The sequence below is a fragment of the Tamandua tetradactyla genome, chromosome 11, assembly GCF_023851605.1.
Source record: "Tamandua tetradactyla isolate mTamTet1 chromosome 11, mTamTet1.pri, whole genome shotgun sequence".
NCBI classification, from domain to species: domain Eukaryota; kingdom Metazoa; phylum Chordata; class Mammalia; order Pilosa; family Myrmecophagidae; genus Tamandua; species Tamandua tetradactyla.
In genome coordinates this window covers 19,905,760-19,924,066 of record NC_135337.1, presented here as the reverse complement: position 1 = coordinate 19,924,066, position 18,307 = coordinate 19,905,760, and the positions used below count along the sequence as shown (strand labels likewise).

Sequence of the window (18,307 nt, the reverse complement as noted above, 5' to 3'; positions counted from 1 at the left end):
AAAAAAAGAAGGAAAAAGTTGCTGTATTCATATTCTAGACGTTTTTAGCCCCGTATAGAAAATTCTGAGTCTGTCAATATCCTTGTGAAAAGATCCCCTCTTGCCCCGTGATCTCAAAGGCGCGGGGACGGCTGGCCTTACCTGAGTTCCTGGGTTTCCCTGCTGACCTGGCGGCCCAGGCTCCCCTTGGGGACCCTGCGAAGGAAAATGCAGAGTCCTTAATAGGGCTATTTTGCATAATAGCTTTGCTTTTTTCTTCTTCTGAAGTGAAAAAATGGCCCCTAAATTAATTTTCTCCCAGGGAATCTGGAAAATCTTGCAAAATATTAATGCTAGCAGAGGCTAAATTTACTTAGTAAAATGTTATAAGAAACCTTTCAGATAGAGTAATAAAAGTGATTTGTTAAAGCTCACATTGCAGAACTAAGTTATTTTATGGATATTTTCTACGTACCATGTTCCCTTTTGGACCCTGGGGGCCATCTATGCCAGCGATACCCTTTAATGAACAAAAAAAAATTAAGTGTGGATGTTTATAAATTTAATTTTACAACAGAAAATGAAGATGGCTAAACTAATAGCATGACACCCCCTAGCCTAGGATGATTAAAAATAACTTTAGGACTTAAGGGAAATGAAGAAAAAGGTAAGGCCTAAACTCTATCCATGTCCACTTTGAGGGTAAATTTGCGTCATTTTTTGCTGAGCGTTGGGGACTTGGCACAAAAATAACAAAACAGATAAATAAAAAGAAGCTGAAAGGGAGAAAGGAGGGGTTGGGAAAGATACCTGAAACTTAGAGGCAGCATCATTAGATCTTAGAATATAACAGGGCAGTAAGTATCTAGCTGCTTATTGAAAACTTCTGTGGCCTCTGGGCCTTTTAGAACCAGGTTTGCCTAGAAAAATCTTAATTCTTCCAGCAATACATACAGGCTGCCCCGTGGGTCCTGGAGTTCCACGCGGTCCCAGCAAACCTCGTGGACCCTGAAGGGATAAAAGCACGTCATCATAAGAAATGCCCTCAAAACATGCCTCCTCCTTTGAAGAAAATCTAATGTAATGTTTAGAGTCAGAGCATTTGTACCCTCTTTCCTTAACGCACAGCAAGTGGTGTTTAAAATTTCATTTTTCTAAATATCTGGTGTTATACTGATTCAAAAGCCAGACGGATAAGAGTGAGTCTTTAATAACCAAAACTGTGCATCTGTGATTCTATAAAATCTACATATAGATCACTCGGGGAGCTTTTTAAATAGGCAATAGTTTAGCACTTTACGTAAGGTACTTTTTTTTTTTATCATTTTCTGATTTGAATGGCAACACTGAATCTTATCCTTCAATCAGATAGACTATACAAATAAAAGAGTCTGATTCTCATTTGTTTTACATTTAAGTATATTTCATCCTAAGCAAGAGTACCCACTGAGAGAAGGAAACAAATAGCTGAATAACTATATATATGTAGATTATAGAAACATGACTGCTTCTCTGCCTCCTTTTGGTCCCCTCCTCCATCTGCCCCTTCTTTCCTTTCTTCAGAAAAGTTAATGGAACCATTTACTACTCTTTGCTTGAACTATGCCATCTGAATTGCTAGACTCTGAGTGTGGCAAAATAAGACTGAAATTAGGAGGCTCGTCTGTAGTCTAGTCCTTCGATTAACTCCCCTTGGGTAAGCATCCCAAGTTTATTTTCCTCACTTGTAAAATGAGATGGAAAAAAGTAATATAATCTAGCAGAGTTTATTCTTATATCTGGTTAATATTAAGTATCTCATTCTGTTGTCTTCTGATTATTAGATTCATTCATCCTAAAGACAGAAATAGATTCTGGACTATTGAGGATATATGAACCAAGAAAATGCACCAGCAGCAAAAACTAGCAAGATTTGTGACTGGCAAAATGTTATACTCCACATTTTATTCTCTCTGTTTTATAAGATTTTCTACATAACAAAAGAAAAGAGAGATCTATTTTTTTTTTGTTTTTGTTTTTGTTTTTTTCACATGAAAATTACCTGGTTTTCTCTGGTAAGACTGCAGTATTTACTTGAGTTTACTATAGACTTTATATATATGAGTTTGTTCAAAAATAGGTTATTATAATAACAAGAAGAAAGTTGCTTACAGCTTCACCTGGAAGACCCCTTGGTCCTATTTCTCCATCTTCTCCCTGTCATTGACAAAATAAACCAGATGGTAAAGTAATTGGACAATTATACGTCAATGATTTTTCCCTTGTAATTTAATTTTAAATATTTCTTCAAGTAATGAAAAGAAGTCTTAATATACCCTCATTCCATCATCACCAGGAGAGCCAGGAGGACCCTGGGGTCCACGTTCACCCTAGTAAATATAAACAAATATGATTAAAATTATGAAATAAAGCTGAATATTTAGATGTTCATGGGATAATAATCCTGACTAAATAAGACAGGCCACTTGGCAGGAATAACTTCTGCATTATTTGTCTTTCTCAGAACACTTCATAGATAAATCATAATTTTACAACGTTAACCTGCTTATATATTTGTGTGCTAGGAAAACATGTTCCCTCAATTTTAAATACAAAAATGTTCAAATAAAATACCTAAAATAACATTTAGACATGTAATCACTTTTGACCAAACCACTTAGGAAGTTATTTTGTTAAAGATTGTCTACAAACACGAATACACTATTTTCCCCTACTTCAAGCATAATGTATATCAATACAGCACACAACTCTAGAAGACTAAAGAGATTTTGAAATTTTTATAAAAATGAAATTACATGTTAATTTTTACATGTGCTAAGCTTATATTAAATATTTTATTAGATATCCTCAGGGTTGTCTTTTCTTTCCTTTTTTTAAATTCTCCAACATAAATTAGGGCTGTCCTACCTTAAACCCCCCAAAATGTAAGAATCCAAAGCTGATCTGTTTTGTTGCGAGACCTCTCTTTGTTTAATTCCTCATGAACAATATCTAGCAGAATGTTATTCAGCAAGGAATTTGTTTAGCCTTAGGAAATTGTAAGCTCCTGCACTGCGTTCAAAGCATATATCATCGCAAGGAAATAATTTGTGTTGTCTCTATCTACTTGAATCATCTAATTTATAATAACAAAATATAGTGCCCACTTTAGTATTACATTAAAGGTTTAAAACCTACAGGTGTCTTCTTTGGAGTGTGTTTCCACACTCACAATTTAAGGGTAAGGTGAGGTTATTTTAGCAAACAAATAGAGAAAAATTAAATCTCCAATATCTGCTCTTGCATTAATGGGATGCTTTCAGATACACATGTATATAAATTTTCCAATTCAAAACATGTTTGCCTACAAGTGGTGTTTTAACGCCTTGAAATCAATTTAAAAGCTTATATCTATGCCAAGCATGGAATTTTATCTATTTTTCTCCAAAATTCTCTTGGGTCCAATAATTTACTAAATGGAGTTATAAATATTTTGTATTAGCTCTCTCTTCTTTTGATTTCCTAAAGCAATACATTCCATTACATTAATAACACGATACGTCTTACCCTGTGACCTTTGTCACCTGGCAAACCTGGAAGTCCATCAAACCCTCGATCTCCCTGCAAAAAAATCACCAGCATTATCATCATCCTCTTCCTCACAGTGGTCATCTGCATTCCCAGCCTGGGGTTTTAGACTCTAATTTAAATGTGAGGGCGTCTTTTGCCCATCAAAAAGAATTATTTTAAAATATAAAGGGGTTATTTTCAGGGGCTATTTTCATGGGTAAACAAGCATATGAGATTGAATGCACTCCTGACCTTTGCCCCAGGTTCTCCTGGCATCCCTCTTCCGCCATCAGCACCAGGACGACCCTGAAAATACCAAGAGCGAAATTACACAAAAGAGATGCCTAACAGCACCAAATACAAGAAAAAGGATTCTGGCCAATTCGGAGAACCTCAAAATAATCAATGTAAATCAGCCATACCCTTTTACCAGGTTTTCCCATTGGACCAGGGGGGCCTTGGACACCTCGAGGACCCTGTATCAAAACATCTTAATTAGTTCAGATAAACTCAATCACATTGATAGCGATTGCTTTAGAAACTGAGATCCTTTTTGCATTAACTTTCCTCTTGTGTACATGTAACCCTTCATTTAAACGTAGAAGAAAAGAAAATCAATTCTTATAAATGGCTTCTTGCAAAAAAGCCACACTTTATATTGTTTATATGTAGATATATGACTAAATTTAAACAAAAGAAGGGAAATGTGATATCTTAAACTTTGGAAAAAAGTGTTCAACTGCTCACTTAATAAAATGAAACTCTAGGTTTTATGGTTTCCTTCACTGACACAATTAATCATGCATCCATCTGATTCTATTCTCTTTCCAAGCCATTTTCCTTACCTGTTCCCTTCATCTTTCTGATATCCCCTAGGTATTCTTTCACAGTACTTACTACATTAGATTTCAATTGCTTTTTTACCTAGTTGAATCCCTCATTAATTTATTAACTGCTGAGGTCTTGTAACAATTCTATCTTTTTTTACCTTTAATACCTAAAATTTAGCATAGTGTCTGGTACATGTTTCTTCAATCATATACAAAATTATAGAGGAAGACATGCAAATAAAAAAAAAATGTTCAAGGGTGCCATGTCATTTCAGATTAAAAGTTAAAAATTCTCAATATATCATGTTTGTCTCTAGAAGCAATATAATTTAATGTTAGATCCATATATAATGTCATTTGTGGGTATTGATACATACTTTTTAAAGTAAATAAAACTGGCCAGCTAATAGATTAAATAGGCCTTTATAATTATATCCATTTTTTAGTTAATGTTAGCAATATGTACAAAATGAGTGTAGCAAAACCCTATTACATGAATTTGAAATTAGAAATAACTTATGATCACTTTAAAATGTTGATTCCGTAAATAATGACATTTAGGTTCCAGGTTGAAAGAACAGATCTTTTACAAAAGCTATTGCACTGAAAGTCCTCACTGTGAATTCCCTTGGAAGGCAAGTGGCTATAATAGCAGGGAGATTTTTGTTTGTTTTTAATGAAAATCATCCTTCCCTTAATATTGCATTTCTTTGGCCTTAGAAGTCAAGGAAAACCGCAAACTTGACAAAAAAACAAACAAACAATAAAAAAAAAACATGCAACATGTTTTCAGATTCAACTATTTCGTGAAGAGGTCAGTTTGATCCAAAAGTTCATAAATGTCACAAAAGATTAACCTCTGCAAATTTTCAAAGAGTGATATAATTTCAATACATTGATGCAATTCCCAGTTAAGCTGCGAATGCTTCCCATCCCTCACTGTGGTATTTTATAAGGCCACCATTTCCTGAATCAGCCAAATGCCCTGCTAGTTTTCTTTGGAATTGTTTTCATTTCAAATTAAGCAAATAGTTGTACATCCATACAATCAAATACCACTCAGCAACAAAAAGCAATGAACTATCAATGCACACATCACATGGGCTTTATTTCAAAGGCATTATGCTGAATGAAAGATACTGGTCTCAAAAGATTATGTAAGGTATGATTTCATTTACATGATATTCTTGAAAAGCTAAACCACAGTGATGAAGAAAAAAATCAGGAGGCTGCCAGATGTTTGGGGTAAGAGAAGGTGACTGTAAAAAGATTGCACAAGGGAACTCTGGGGTGCTGGGTCTGGTCTCTATACTGAACATCATGGTGGGGCTACCACAGGTGAATACATACATATGTTAAAGTTACACTTTTATTTATGATAATAATACAATTAATTTTATAAGAAAAATCTTAAATAAATTTAGTGGATGGTTGGGAGCTCCCACAGCCCACTCACAATGATATATTCATGAACATTCAGGGAGCATTTTCATTTAAAAATGAGTGCATTTTAAAAAAGACATCACTTTATAGTTTGCTGATTTCTAGCATACGTATATTGCCTAACACGCTTATATTTAATGCCCTTATCTAGTTATTCCCATTCAAGGAAAAACAATATTTTTAATTTGGCACCATATAATTATAATCTAAAAACTTTAAAAAAATGTCAAATTATAGGCTCATCATTTCTCCTAATTTTCTCAGATCCACAAAAGTCTTGCAGTTGAATTCTTTTACATGTATAAATAACCTTCCCAAGAGAATATACTAGATTTACTCTCCATCAAAAACAGCACGGGAATAAGGTAGGGCCACAGTCACTAAAATTGCAATTTTTCTGCTCTACTCTCCCCAACTCGAATCAACTGTTAACATTCTATACGCTTATTACAATCCAGCCTGTTCCCTTCCTAGTTTATTATCTTCTAGTAATATTCTTCAAATCAGCCAGTCTTTGGCAGTCAACTGGCCATTCAATTAGGACAGGTGATGTAAGATCAAAAGCAATGCAGTGCTTATACATGACTGCTCTTTAACCCACAACTTCTCTAAAACAAAGTGATGCAGTAACTTCTGTATTTATAGAACAGATGGGTGATACTTCAGATTCCCTATTAAATAAAATAAATATAAGTCAAAACCCATCATAAGTGAAGTAAGTTGTTTTTCTTTACCTGAGGACCTGGATCACCACTCTCACCTTTGGCCCCTGATGAACCAGGCCCCCCCTATAGAAAAAAAGTAAATACATAATTTATTTAAGTTAATAAATTCTCTAACCATTTTATCTTACCACTTTCCCCCTAAAATAGCAAATGTTACTCAAAATATGCTTCATCAGATTAGTATGATTTTATTAACATAGTAATATTTCAAGTCCTTTGAATAAATACATCTGCAGCATAATGATGGTAATCCAACATGTGAGATATATGTAAATATTTATATTTTAGGTGTGACTACATAGAGACAAACCTCATGAAATCACAAAGAAAGTTTCTTTAATGTGTGCATCATCTGAGCACTTGTGATGGTACATAAAGCATTACTTATCACTATAGTATAGTGTCGCACAAGAGGCAACATATTTTTTACTAAATCTGGTTTGTATAAAATCCATTTACACAGCAAGCACTTAGCATAATGTTACTGCTCTTACACTCAGAAATTTCTCTGATGCCAATTTCTATAGGAATGGAATGTCATGAAGTATTGCTATTGCTATCAGTATAATCATTTTTTTTACAGATTGGCTTATCTTTTCCCCATGAGAATAAGCCCTTATGAAAAACATATCTTACACACATTTATATAACTCAAAATGTGCAATAAAATCCTGGGACATTAGCTGGAAAAATAATATAACATTGCTGTATAAAGTTCACATTGGTTTAAAAAATAAATACCAGACCATTTTTTCCCCTGCCAGAGAAGCTTTAAAGCATTAAAACTAACCATGGTAATGAAAGTTATTTCATGCTGAAGTACACTTTGTGTATTTAAGATGTTTCTGAGATCTAATTTAATAAATATCCAATTAAATGGTGCATTTAATCAAAATTCAACAAAGATTAAAATTATGCAAAGACTGAAAATGTTAGATAGTTAGAGCCTCCTGGTAGTTCCAAAGCAAATATGGCAAGTCAAGTAATACGGATTTTTCACTCTTGAAAATTACAAGAATGATGACTTTCCTGATTATAATTGAGAATTCTTGTAACTAAATTTCTCCAAGAAAAAACAGGTTCTGCATTAAATCAGATTATTAACTGCTGAATTGAATGCAAATATAGAGCAGACAATTTATTTTTAATTAATTTATGGCATTATATCATCTGAATATAAGCACTAGCTACTCAACAGATTATGATTACTTTGCCCAAACACTTATTCTAAAAATTGTCACACAATAGTTCACAATAACAGAAGAATAACAATCTGTTTCCTGCATATTTTATAATATAGGCCTTCATGTAATGCAAGCCAATTATATAAAAGTAATTTTATAGAGATATTTATTGGAAGATTATACATATTTATGTCAAAATATTGATGTAGACTTTTGTTTCTTTTCTAAATAATAATGTAATGGATACCTTTTTAGACCCTAGAACTAACATATATTTGCAAGTCTGCAACTATGATTTTATGAAGCAAAGGACAATACATGAAAAAATTGTGAAAAGGAGTTTTTTCCCCTCTATATACAAATCCTTACTATTTCAGGTGGTGAAAACGTTCCATAACAAAGTAAGTAATCTTGGCTATGACATTGAAGATGGACGTGGCTGTCAACGTTTTTTCTCTGACAATATGCTGTCAAAGAATGGCTGACCTTTAATGATTGTTTGGGGAAAACAATTGTTAACGTAACATGCTTTCGGTCAGCTCAAAACCGCCCTTACCCTTCACATCCAATAAGAGCGTGTCAAGATGATAAGCAGAAAAATTCCTTCGAATAATAGAGTTTTAGAACCCTATACGCAAAATTAAATTATATATAGCAGTGTTGCTCAGTATGCTTCACCATCAAAATCAGCCTGGTGGAGTCATTAAAAATACAGTTTGCTGCTCCCCAACCTGGACCTACTTCATAACAAACTCAAGTTTAGGGCTCCAGGAATGTTTATTATTAATAAAATAGCTAGGTAATTCTTCCTTCTGCCCCTAAATTGTAAAAATAGAGCATAATAATGAATTTCTTTAGTCATTGTAAATCCAATCTTTTATAACAAGCCACTAAATGTTAACTCCATTTCCTCCTTTATTAAGTTACTTAAGCCATACAACTTCCATATTCCCTCTTATATTTTGAAAGCACAACAGTATTAAAAAGCGTGATAAATCTTTGATAACACATAATATCAATTATCAAATAGCAAAACATTATCAGAAATACATTTCATATGAGCTCCTAAATCTGAATGTCTAATCTCTCAAAATATACGAGGAATTAAAAGAATTTCAAGTATGAATTACAGATATATAAATTCATAAAAAATTACATAATGAATATTTGAATAAAATGCATGAAGAATACTGTCACTTCAGTCTGATTAGTGAAAAAGATTAAATAATTAGAATAGCAATTTCTTCAAATTTGGTTAAATTGTTTTGATATAATTATCTACTAAGTTTGTCAAAGAAAAGATTTTAACTTTCAGAGTAACAACTTCTATAAATACATTTATTTCAATATAGCATACTGGAAGCATATAAATCATATGACAGCATATTATAGACAGCTTTTATATTAAAATTATAGACTTTTTTCTTAATTTTAGACAATTTTTATATTAAAATACTTAAAATAGAACAAATATTTATTCTGTTATGTCTAAAATTAATAAAAACTCAGTGTTCTTTTCTTTTAAGAAAAACTATAATTTGCAAATTATTTTCACGTCTTTTATCAGTTGCTAGAATGCTTAATATTTGGTAATTTTTTTAAAAAATCCTTAAATACATTTTAGAAAACTATCTTAAATATCTTAGCTTGTTAGCAAACTATAAGGAAAAAAAACAACACTGTTATTTTCCAAGAGTGTCCAAAAGAAAAATGATTTTTTCTAATATCTGAAACACCTCATGGATTTCTGAGGCAGCCTGCAGTTTTAACCAAGTAATCTGTTTGGTCCAAACATTGTGTAATATTTTTCACTGGAGTCTAACATTTTTTATTTTGTTTTATTTAAAATTATATTCAATGTAAAATTGAATCTTAGCAACCCAGAATATTATGAAAATAAATTATATTTTGAGAAATTAATATTTCGATACGTGAAAATTATATTTTTACTTTTTTATCTGATTTCAAAACTTTTCATCTAAATTGCTAAAGACTGAACTGGAATAGCTCTTTTTTTTCTTTTTTCGGCAGGGGTAGGCTCTGGGAATCGAACCTGGGTCTCTGGCCTGGCAGGTGAGAGCTCTACCTCTGAGCCACCGTTATACTGCCCTTTGTGTTTTGTTTGATTTTTTTGTGAAATAAATTTTAAACAGACTTAAAATCAGGCATAGATGTGTACATGTACTCTATTTTCACCATCTAGAAATGAACAATACCTGACAAAAGTTACCTAGGAAACTGGTAATATGGAAATTCAGACATATATTATCATTTATATAACCTACCACAGGGCCCGGTCTTCCAGTTAGACCCATTGGGCCAGGTGGGCCTCTCAAAGCAATCTAGAAAATAAAACACATCAAGTTGAGAAAAGGTCTCCAGGAAGAGCCTACTAAAACACAATAGTCTTTTGTATGAGCTACTCTAAGCAACACATGATCAACACAGGCAAAAGAACTACATGCTAGAAAGAATGCCAGACTACTGAAGAATTGTGAATTTCTACAATGTCAAAGACCTGCATAAATATCAGATATTTTAAAAACAGCTGTAACTTATACACTCTTGTGCCATGTATTATTATGGTTTATTCAATGATTTAAATTAAAAATAGATTTCAAAACAAGAAACCTACTAAAAAAATAATTTTCTGCTCTAAAGTATACTTCAGAATAATGTGTAACTTTTTCTCTTAAATGCATAGCTATAGTTCTCATTAAAAATAATTTTAGAGGGGAAAAATGTAACATACTTTAAATATTTTTTTCTAGCAGTATTTTAATAATATTATGATCACTAAAGCTAAATGGCAAAAAACAAACTGATAAGGAACTGCTATGATAAGATACTTTTTGAATAAATTTCAAATTTGGGAGATTTAATGCCATAAAAACATTATTTTCTACACAATCATAGACATAATCGACAGCTTACATGCACTATTGTTACACTGAATATTAGAAATGTGAAATTAGCTACTTGAATAGCTGAATCACTTAGAGCACAAAAACTTGACAGATGTCAAATTAGTATGGCATATTTTTGAATATTAGTAAGTCTGACAAATGAATGCTTAGATTTATCATGAAAAAACACTAAAAGTATTATAATAGAAATATATGCAAAATCATATAAGGAAAGGGCACAAGATGAAAACAGCAGGATCCCCAATTTCCACTGCTGACTCACTGGGAGATTTTTGACAATACAGTTCTTAATCCTTGAGTTTAAATATCTGAAAAATTGGAATTATAATGCATGCTACCTATTTTTAAAGGAGATTAAGAGAACTAATAAAATGAGGAATTCAATGGCCTCAAAATATTTAAGCTCAAATATTTGGATATTTAAGTTATCCAAAGTAGTATAATTTATAAGATAAATTGTAGGAATCCATAGCAAATTATTTAAAAAATTTTTAGATTTATATTATCTCAAGGTCAAATAAACAATATTTAAATTTTTCATTATCTCTGCATGACATAACCAAATAATGACTTTTTTTAGATAAATAGACAAGAAATATGTAAACAAATATGAGAGCAAATTACAATCTTCACTTATATTTTCAGTTATTTATACACATACAAATTCATGAAGATAAAGTAAAAGTTATCACAGAACTGAATTACACCACCTAAGAAATGGGTAATCATATCCATATCAACCATAAGCTCTTTATTTTCTTCTTCCTTAAAAGAAAACATCACCATTATTAAAAGTATTCTATAAACTCTTTCTTGTTCCATTCTTATTTCCTTATATGTATTTTGATTTCATGTAGCTAATTAAAATAGAAATGTAATTATATGTTTTATAAGTCTGCAGATAATGAAGGCTCTTTCACATATTTCTTTCACATAAAAGAAAGGCTAAGTAACTTATTTTTCAGGATGATTTGGGATGTCTTAAATAATTCAAAAAATTAAGAAGAAAATGTACTTGAAATTTTATCTTCTTACTTGTATCCATCAATCATTAATTTATGCTTTGAGGAGGAAAACTGAATATAAAAGAGATGAAGTGCTAACTGCAAATCTATGAATCCTTTTGACAAAAACATAAAATTTGTTTGTTATGGTGGTAGATTGTTAGAAATATACGTGGAAATACTGCAGGGGTTGGTTTTAACATTCAGTTAAAGAAAATGTTATTACCAGAAAAAATAGATAATTCTAGTATTTTTCCATCAAATCCAACATACACTTCAGATGTAAGGAATTTATTCCTTATGGTAGCATCTCCCACCGTGCACATGCTTACACACACACACACACACACACACACACACACACGACACACGACACAGAGGCAGGTTATGGGAATACAGGAACACCCATTCTTACCCGAGCCTGCTGAAGAATTGCCTGGGCCTGCGCTTCCTGGGGAGAGACGGCTGGTCCTTTGGAAGTATCCCCACCATAACGAAACTAGGAAGAGACAACACAGAGGAGGTCAAAATTACTGATTGTCAAATATGCTGGATTAAGTGCCTTACTTACTAGACATAAGCCACTTAATGGGAATGATTTTACAAAATTCCACTTTAACTAAATCCATAAGAAGTCATGTGACCTAGATTTTATACTTTTTAATTCTCCTTCTTCCATGGGGAAGTTCTTCAGGGCAAAATTTACCATGTATAAGTGAAGACAGTCTACAGAACTCCTTTCCGATTCTAAATTTTGTAAATTCAGACAACCGGAAGTAAACCACGAGGCAATTTTTACATGAACAACAAAATATGCTATTTATTTGTAAATAAATATATTTATTCATTTGTGAAACTTCTAAATGTATTAAATAAAGGCACTGGTGGTTTATAGATCAACATCTGTTTTGTTGCACAAACTTTTGGAATCTGCATGACCACAGGGATATATTCACTTTATCGTCATATTCTTAAGTAGTTATGCAAGAAGAGTGATCTTCAATAATACTCCACCATAAAATCCTAAAGGTCTCAAAATCCAAAAAAGTCAGTTTTTCAGTCTAAGTACTTATTCCTTGAAACTCTTACAGTTCAGTTGTTAAATCACACATAATTTTTTCTCAACACCAGTACAACTAACTTTAAAAAGGAATCTTTTGATAAAGCAAGAGATAATTGATAATGACCCGATAGACATATCATCATTAAAAATATTCAACTATATTCTATATGGTGGAATATGATAATAATCTTAATATTATGTTAAATAACATGAAATGAATGTTTAAGATAAGAATCAAGATAAACCACATAATTGGAACTATTAAGAAAAACTGCTAGGCCTTCTTGCGAGAAATATACAGGCACATCTCATTTTACTGTATTTTGCTTTATTGTACTTTGCAAATGTTGCATTTTCTAGAAATGAAGACTTGTGGCAGCTCTGAGATGAACCATTTTTCCACACCAGCGGTCATTTCATGTCTTTGTGTCACATTTTGGTAATTACCACAATATTCCAAACTTTTTATTTATTATTATATCTGTTATGGTGATCTGTGATCAGTGAGTGATTTTTGATATTACTATTATAATTGTTTTGGGGTATTACAAACCATGTCCATAAAAGATGGTGTACTTGATAAATGAGTGTGTACTGACTCCTTCACCAACTGCCATTCCCCTGTCTCTCTCTCTGTCCTCAGGCCTCCCTATTTCCTGGGACAGAAAAACATTGAAATTAGGCCAATTAACAACATTACAATAGCCTCTGAGTATTCGAGTGAAAGGGACATTCACACATTCATTACTATAAGTCAAAAGCTAGAAATGATTGCGCTCAGAGAGAAAGACATATTCAAAGCCGAGACAAGCCAAAAGCTAGGCTTCTTGAACCAACCAGTTAACCAAGTTGTGAAAATAAATGAAAGCCTTTTAGGGAAATTAAAAGTGCTACTCCAGTGAACAATGAACGATATGAAAGGGTTACAATCTTATCGCTGATATGGAGAAAGTTTTAGTGGTCAAGATAGAAGATCAAATGAGCCAGAACATTTCTTTAAGCCATAGCCTACTCCAGAGCTGTCTAACTGTTTTCAATTCTATGAAGAATGAGAGATGTGAGGAACCTGCAGAAGAAAAGTCTGAAGCATGAGAGGTTGGTTCAAGGGTTTTAAGAAAAGAGGCCCCCTCCATAACATACAAGTGAAAGTTAAAGCAACAAGTGCTTATGTAAACCAAGTTATCCAGAAGATCATGTTAAAATAATTGATGAAAATATTCAAAGTAGATGAAATAGCTGATGGGAATGTGATAGTTAGGTTCTGGTGTCAACTTGGGCAAGTGAGGATGCCCAGTTGTCTGGTCAGGCAAGATTCGACCTGACCATTGCTGCAAGTGTTATTTCAGGGCTGGTTGATAAAATAGAAAGCTGGTTTATTAAATCATCAGTCAGTTGATTGCCTCTATGGTTGATTATATCTGTGATCAATAAAGGCATGTGCCCCACCAATGAAAAAATCCAATCAGGTGAAGGATTTTAAAGAAGAACAGAGTCTTTTTCACTGCTTCTTTAGACAGCAAGCCTTTCCTGTGGGGTTCCTCCAGACCCTTTATCAGAGCAACCAGCTTCACAGCCTGCCCTACAGATTTTAGAGTCTCTTATTCCCATGATTGAATGAGACGCCTTTATAAATCTCATATTTACAGATATCTCCTGTTGGTTCTGTTTCTTTAGAGAACCCTGACTAATACAGGAAAGAAGACACCACCTGGGACTTACATAGCTAGAGAAGAGAGGACAATTCCTGGCACCAAATCTTCAAAGGTCAAGCCGGCTTTCTTGTTAGGGACTAAGGCAGCTGGTGATTTTAAGTTGAAGTCAGTGCTCATTTACCGTTCCAAAACTCTTAGAGCTGTAAAGATATTGCCAAAGCTACTTTTCCTATGCTCTATAAACAGAATAACAAAATGTGGATGACAGCACAGCTGATACAACATGCCTACGGAATATTTTAAGCCTACTGTTGAGACCTACTGCTCAGAAAAAAGATTCTATTCAAAGTATTATTGCTCACGGACAATGTACCTGGTCACCAAGAGCTCTGATGGAGATATATAATGAGATTAATATTGTTTTCATTCCTGTGGATACAACCATTCTGTAGCCCATGGATCAAGGATGATTTCAACTTTCAAGTCTTATTATTTAAGAAACACATTTTTAAGTCTATTGCTGCCATAGATTGTGATTCCTGTGATGGATCTAGACAAAGTCATTTGAAAACTTTCTGGAAAGGATTCATCACGCCTAATGTTATTACGGATATTTGTTATTAATGGGAAGAAGACAAAATATCAACATTCACAGGAGTTTGAGAGAAGCTGATTCTAACTCTCATGGATGAATCTGAGGGATTCAAGACTTCAGTGGAGGAAGTAACTACAATTGTGGTAGAAATAGCAAGAGAACTAGAGTTAGAAGTAGAGCATGAGGAAGAGACAGAATTACTGCAATCTCATGATAAACCTTGAACAGATGAGCAGCTGCTTCTTATGGAAGAGGTAAGAAAATTATTTCTTGAGATGGAATCTGCTCTTGGTGAAAATGCTGTGTACACTGTTGAACTGATAACAAAGGATTTAGAATATTATGTCAATGCCAACTTAGTTGATAAAGTGGCAGCAGCGTTTGAAAAGACTGACTTCAATTCTAAAAGAAGTTCTACATTGAGTAGAATGCTACCAAACAGGATCACATGCCACACAGAAATCTTTTGTATAAGGATGCATGAATTAATGTGGCAAACTTCATTGTTGCTTTATTTTAAAAAATTGCCACAAAGCATCCCACTATTCAGCAATCACCACCCTGATCATCCAACAGCTATTAACATAGAGGCAAGACCCTTCAACAGCAAAAAGTTATGACTCACTGAAGACACGGGTGAAGGTTAGCATGTTTTAGCAATAAAGTATTTTAAATTAAGGTATGTACATTTTTTAGACATAATACTATTGTAAACTCAATAAACTACATGTTTATTATGCTGGGAAACAGCTTCTATATATGCTGGGAAACCAAACAATTTTTGTGGCTTGCTTTATTGTGATATTTGCTTTCTTATGGTGGTCTGGAACTAAATGTGCAACATCTCCAAGATATGCCTAAGTTCAAATAATGCTTCCTTGGTTCTAATGCAGATACTGATATTGGCAAGAAGTGTAATATTTCATAAATTTTTTTTTTTAATTCCCCAGGTTCTGCCTGATTTCAAGTATCTCTGTCTCATAATATGGTTTTTACTTGATTGCTCTGTAATAGGTTCAATAATATTTTTCTGCAGAAAATGATGTTAAATAATCTTTTCAACAACAAAAAGGACCTACCGGTAACATTAACATGGTACCAGGAGGACCGGGTAGACCATCAGCCCCCGGCAAACCAGGACGTCCCGGTGGGCCCTAGAAAAGTTAATAAAATAATCAAAATGAATTGTAAATGGTAATAACTTTAATACCATAATTCTACCCTATCTAATTTCCATTTGTCCTCTCTAGCTTGGTTAACTTCCTTTTAGTAAATATACTTAAAATGTGTTGTGGTTCATTACACTAGTTTTAAATTGGTTATTAATTCTAGGTTATTAATGCACAATCAAATCAAGATATGAATTTTGCACTGAATTTATTTATAGCCCCAAATTGTATAAAATTAAAATTTCACATATATTTAGGGTAAAATCATTGTGAGACAACCAAGTGAGTGATTCAAGTTTGATTCTTAGATAAAAGCAGGATCTAAAGTAAATGACAAACAGATTTACTTAAAATTAAATTGATGACTTTAAGATATAGTTAAGTGCTGTTTATCATATGGATAATCACTACTTTATTTGCAATGTTTATTGATAAAATATAGTTGCCTTATGTGTTTGTGCATGGATGCACACATATACAATGCAGAAATTTACATGTGACTGGTGTCTGTTTGGAAATACAACACTTGCATGTACCTACAGAAAATACTAAATATATAAGCACCAGCATATGAGCGAGTCATTCATAGGTACAAGACAATGTCCATATGCTTTTTTTTTAACATGGGCAGGCACTGGGAATCGAACCCGGGTCCTCTGTCCATATGCTTTTGATGACAGGAGACTTAGTCTTGATAACCAAGAACCAGTTGGGGATGAGTGGGAGGTACATTTTTAATTTAATAATTAGATACAAAAGATAGAAATCAAACTGTAAACATGATATAAATAAATCTGCAACAGTTTTCCAACGTTAATGTGTTATACAAAGTCAACAAATCTTGACCGCGATACTGACTTTAGACTGCAACATGGACTCTAAACTTAAGATTTAATTTTAATGGGTTCTTTACAGACATTAAAGAAATTTCTAATAACCTCTATAAACAAATTACTATGGAAAATCCTAGCAAATCTAGTTTCATAGATATCAACTTTCCTTCATAACATGTTTTCTAAATTAATTAGATCATTGACAGACTATAGTTTTAAAGTGGAGTCTAAAAAGACAAATTTATAAACTGGAATAAGGTTTTTAGGTCAATAAATTACAGAAATCAGAAAGTTCTTATGAAAACACCATGGAATTTAAAAGCAAGAAAATATCAATGAAAGTAGCCAATAACAAATAACTATCTGTTCTAACTGGATATTTATTAAGTAATCAGGCCATGTGAGAAGAATTCACATTTGCACAACACATTGCCAATACCCTCTCAATTTACATAGCTATCACCCACACCAGAATTCCTCACATATTTTATAGTCTTCATTCACTGAGTTTAAATCTAAAAGTTTGTCTTTTCCAAAATTGTAAATGATTAAAAGTATAAGTCATTTTCATCTCTGATCCTTTCTTAGCACTAATTTATAAAGGACAGAAGTAACAACACAAAAAATTAAAAGCAGGGCAGAACAGAAATAGAAATGGGTTGTACAAGAAGAGATTGGAGTTACTTAACACAAGCTCAACCCATTTTACCATGTGACCCAGGACTTAATCTTCAAATTATAATTCTGAGCTTATTAATTCATTCTATCAGCATCCAATCAAGTGCTTATGGGCGTTTCAGGAAAATACATCTGGAATTCACACTGGATGAAACAAATCTAATGTAGAGGGCTTCATATGAACACGAATTTGACTGAAAATAGATGGTTGCTTACTAATTATAATATAGATAACTGTATATTTTTCCCTTATTTTTAAACTTGCAGTTAGAAAAGTTAACTAAAATGTTGCAGAGTATTGAATTAATAGACCTTTCTCCCCAAGATGGGTAACATGTTAAACTTTGAGAAAACATTTTAATTATTTTAATTTTTGCTACATGCTTTTGTAATGAGGTGTCCCTTGACTTACCCTTTCGCCAGGGTCACCGGGGGGTCCGGTGGGACCTTGCAGACCTGGAGGACCTATCAGACCCTAGAGAGAAATAAATCATTTTCTCAGTCAGGTTCCTAATCTCATTCCTATTCAGGCAAATCTGTCCTGCTAAAATCAAAGAAGAGCTCATTTGTATTTCATAAATATACACTTGTTGCCCAAACAATGGACCTATTTATCTTCCCTTTGAAAAGACAGCATATAGGAACCACTTTGTAGCTAGCTCCTCTGTCCTCTATG

General features: G+C 33.0%; 1 protein-coding gene across 2 annotated transcripts in view; it reads right to left on the bottom strand.

The window, feature by feature from the left end:
* COL11A1 (collagen type XI alpha 1 chain) overlaps positions 1–18,307 on the bottom strand; it is a 215,067-nt gene that overhangs the window by 113,357 nt on the left and 83,403 nt on the right. For both annotated transcript variants that reach the window (XM_077120085.1, XM_077120086.1), the window contains exons 11-23: positions 18,044–18,106; positions 16,031–16,105; positions 12,057–12,140; positions 9,996–10,052; positions 6,536–6,589; positions 3,951–4,004; positions 3,781–3,834; positions 3,526–3,579; positions 2,295–2,348; positions 2,131–2,175; positions 934–987; positions 455–499; positions 142–195 (exon numbers count right to left, since the gene is read on the bottom strand). In XM_077120085.1, coding sequence (XP_076976200.1) covers positions 142–195; positions 455–499; positions 934–987; positions 2,131–2,175; positions 2,295–2,348; positions 3,526–3,579; positions 3,781–3,834; positions 3,951–4,004; positions 6,536–6,589; positions 9,996–10,052; positions 12,057–12,140; positions 16,031–16,105; positions 18,044–18,106 — 747 coding nt within the window. The remainder of the gene's footprint in view (positions 1–141; positions 196–454; positions 500–933; positions 988–2,130; positions 2,176–2,294; positions 2,349–3,525; positions 3,580–3,780; positions 3,835–3,950; positions 4,005–6,535; positions 6,590–9,995; positions 10,053–12,056; positions 12,141–16,030; positions 16,106–18,043; positions 18,107–18,307) is intronic.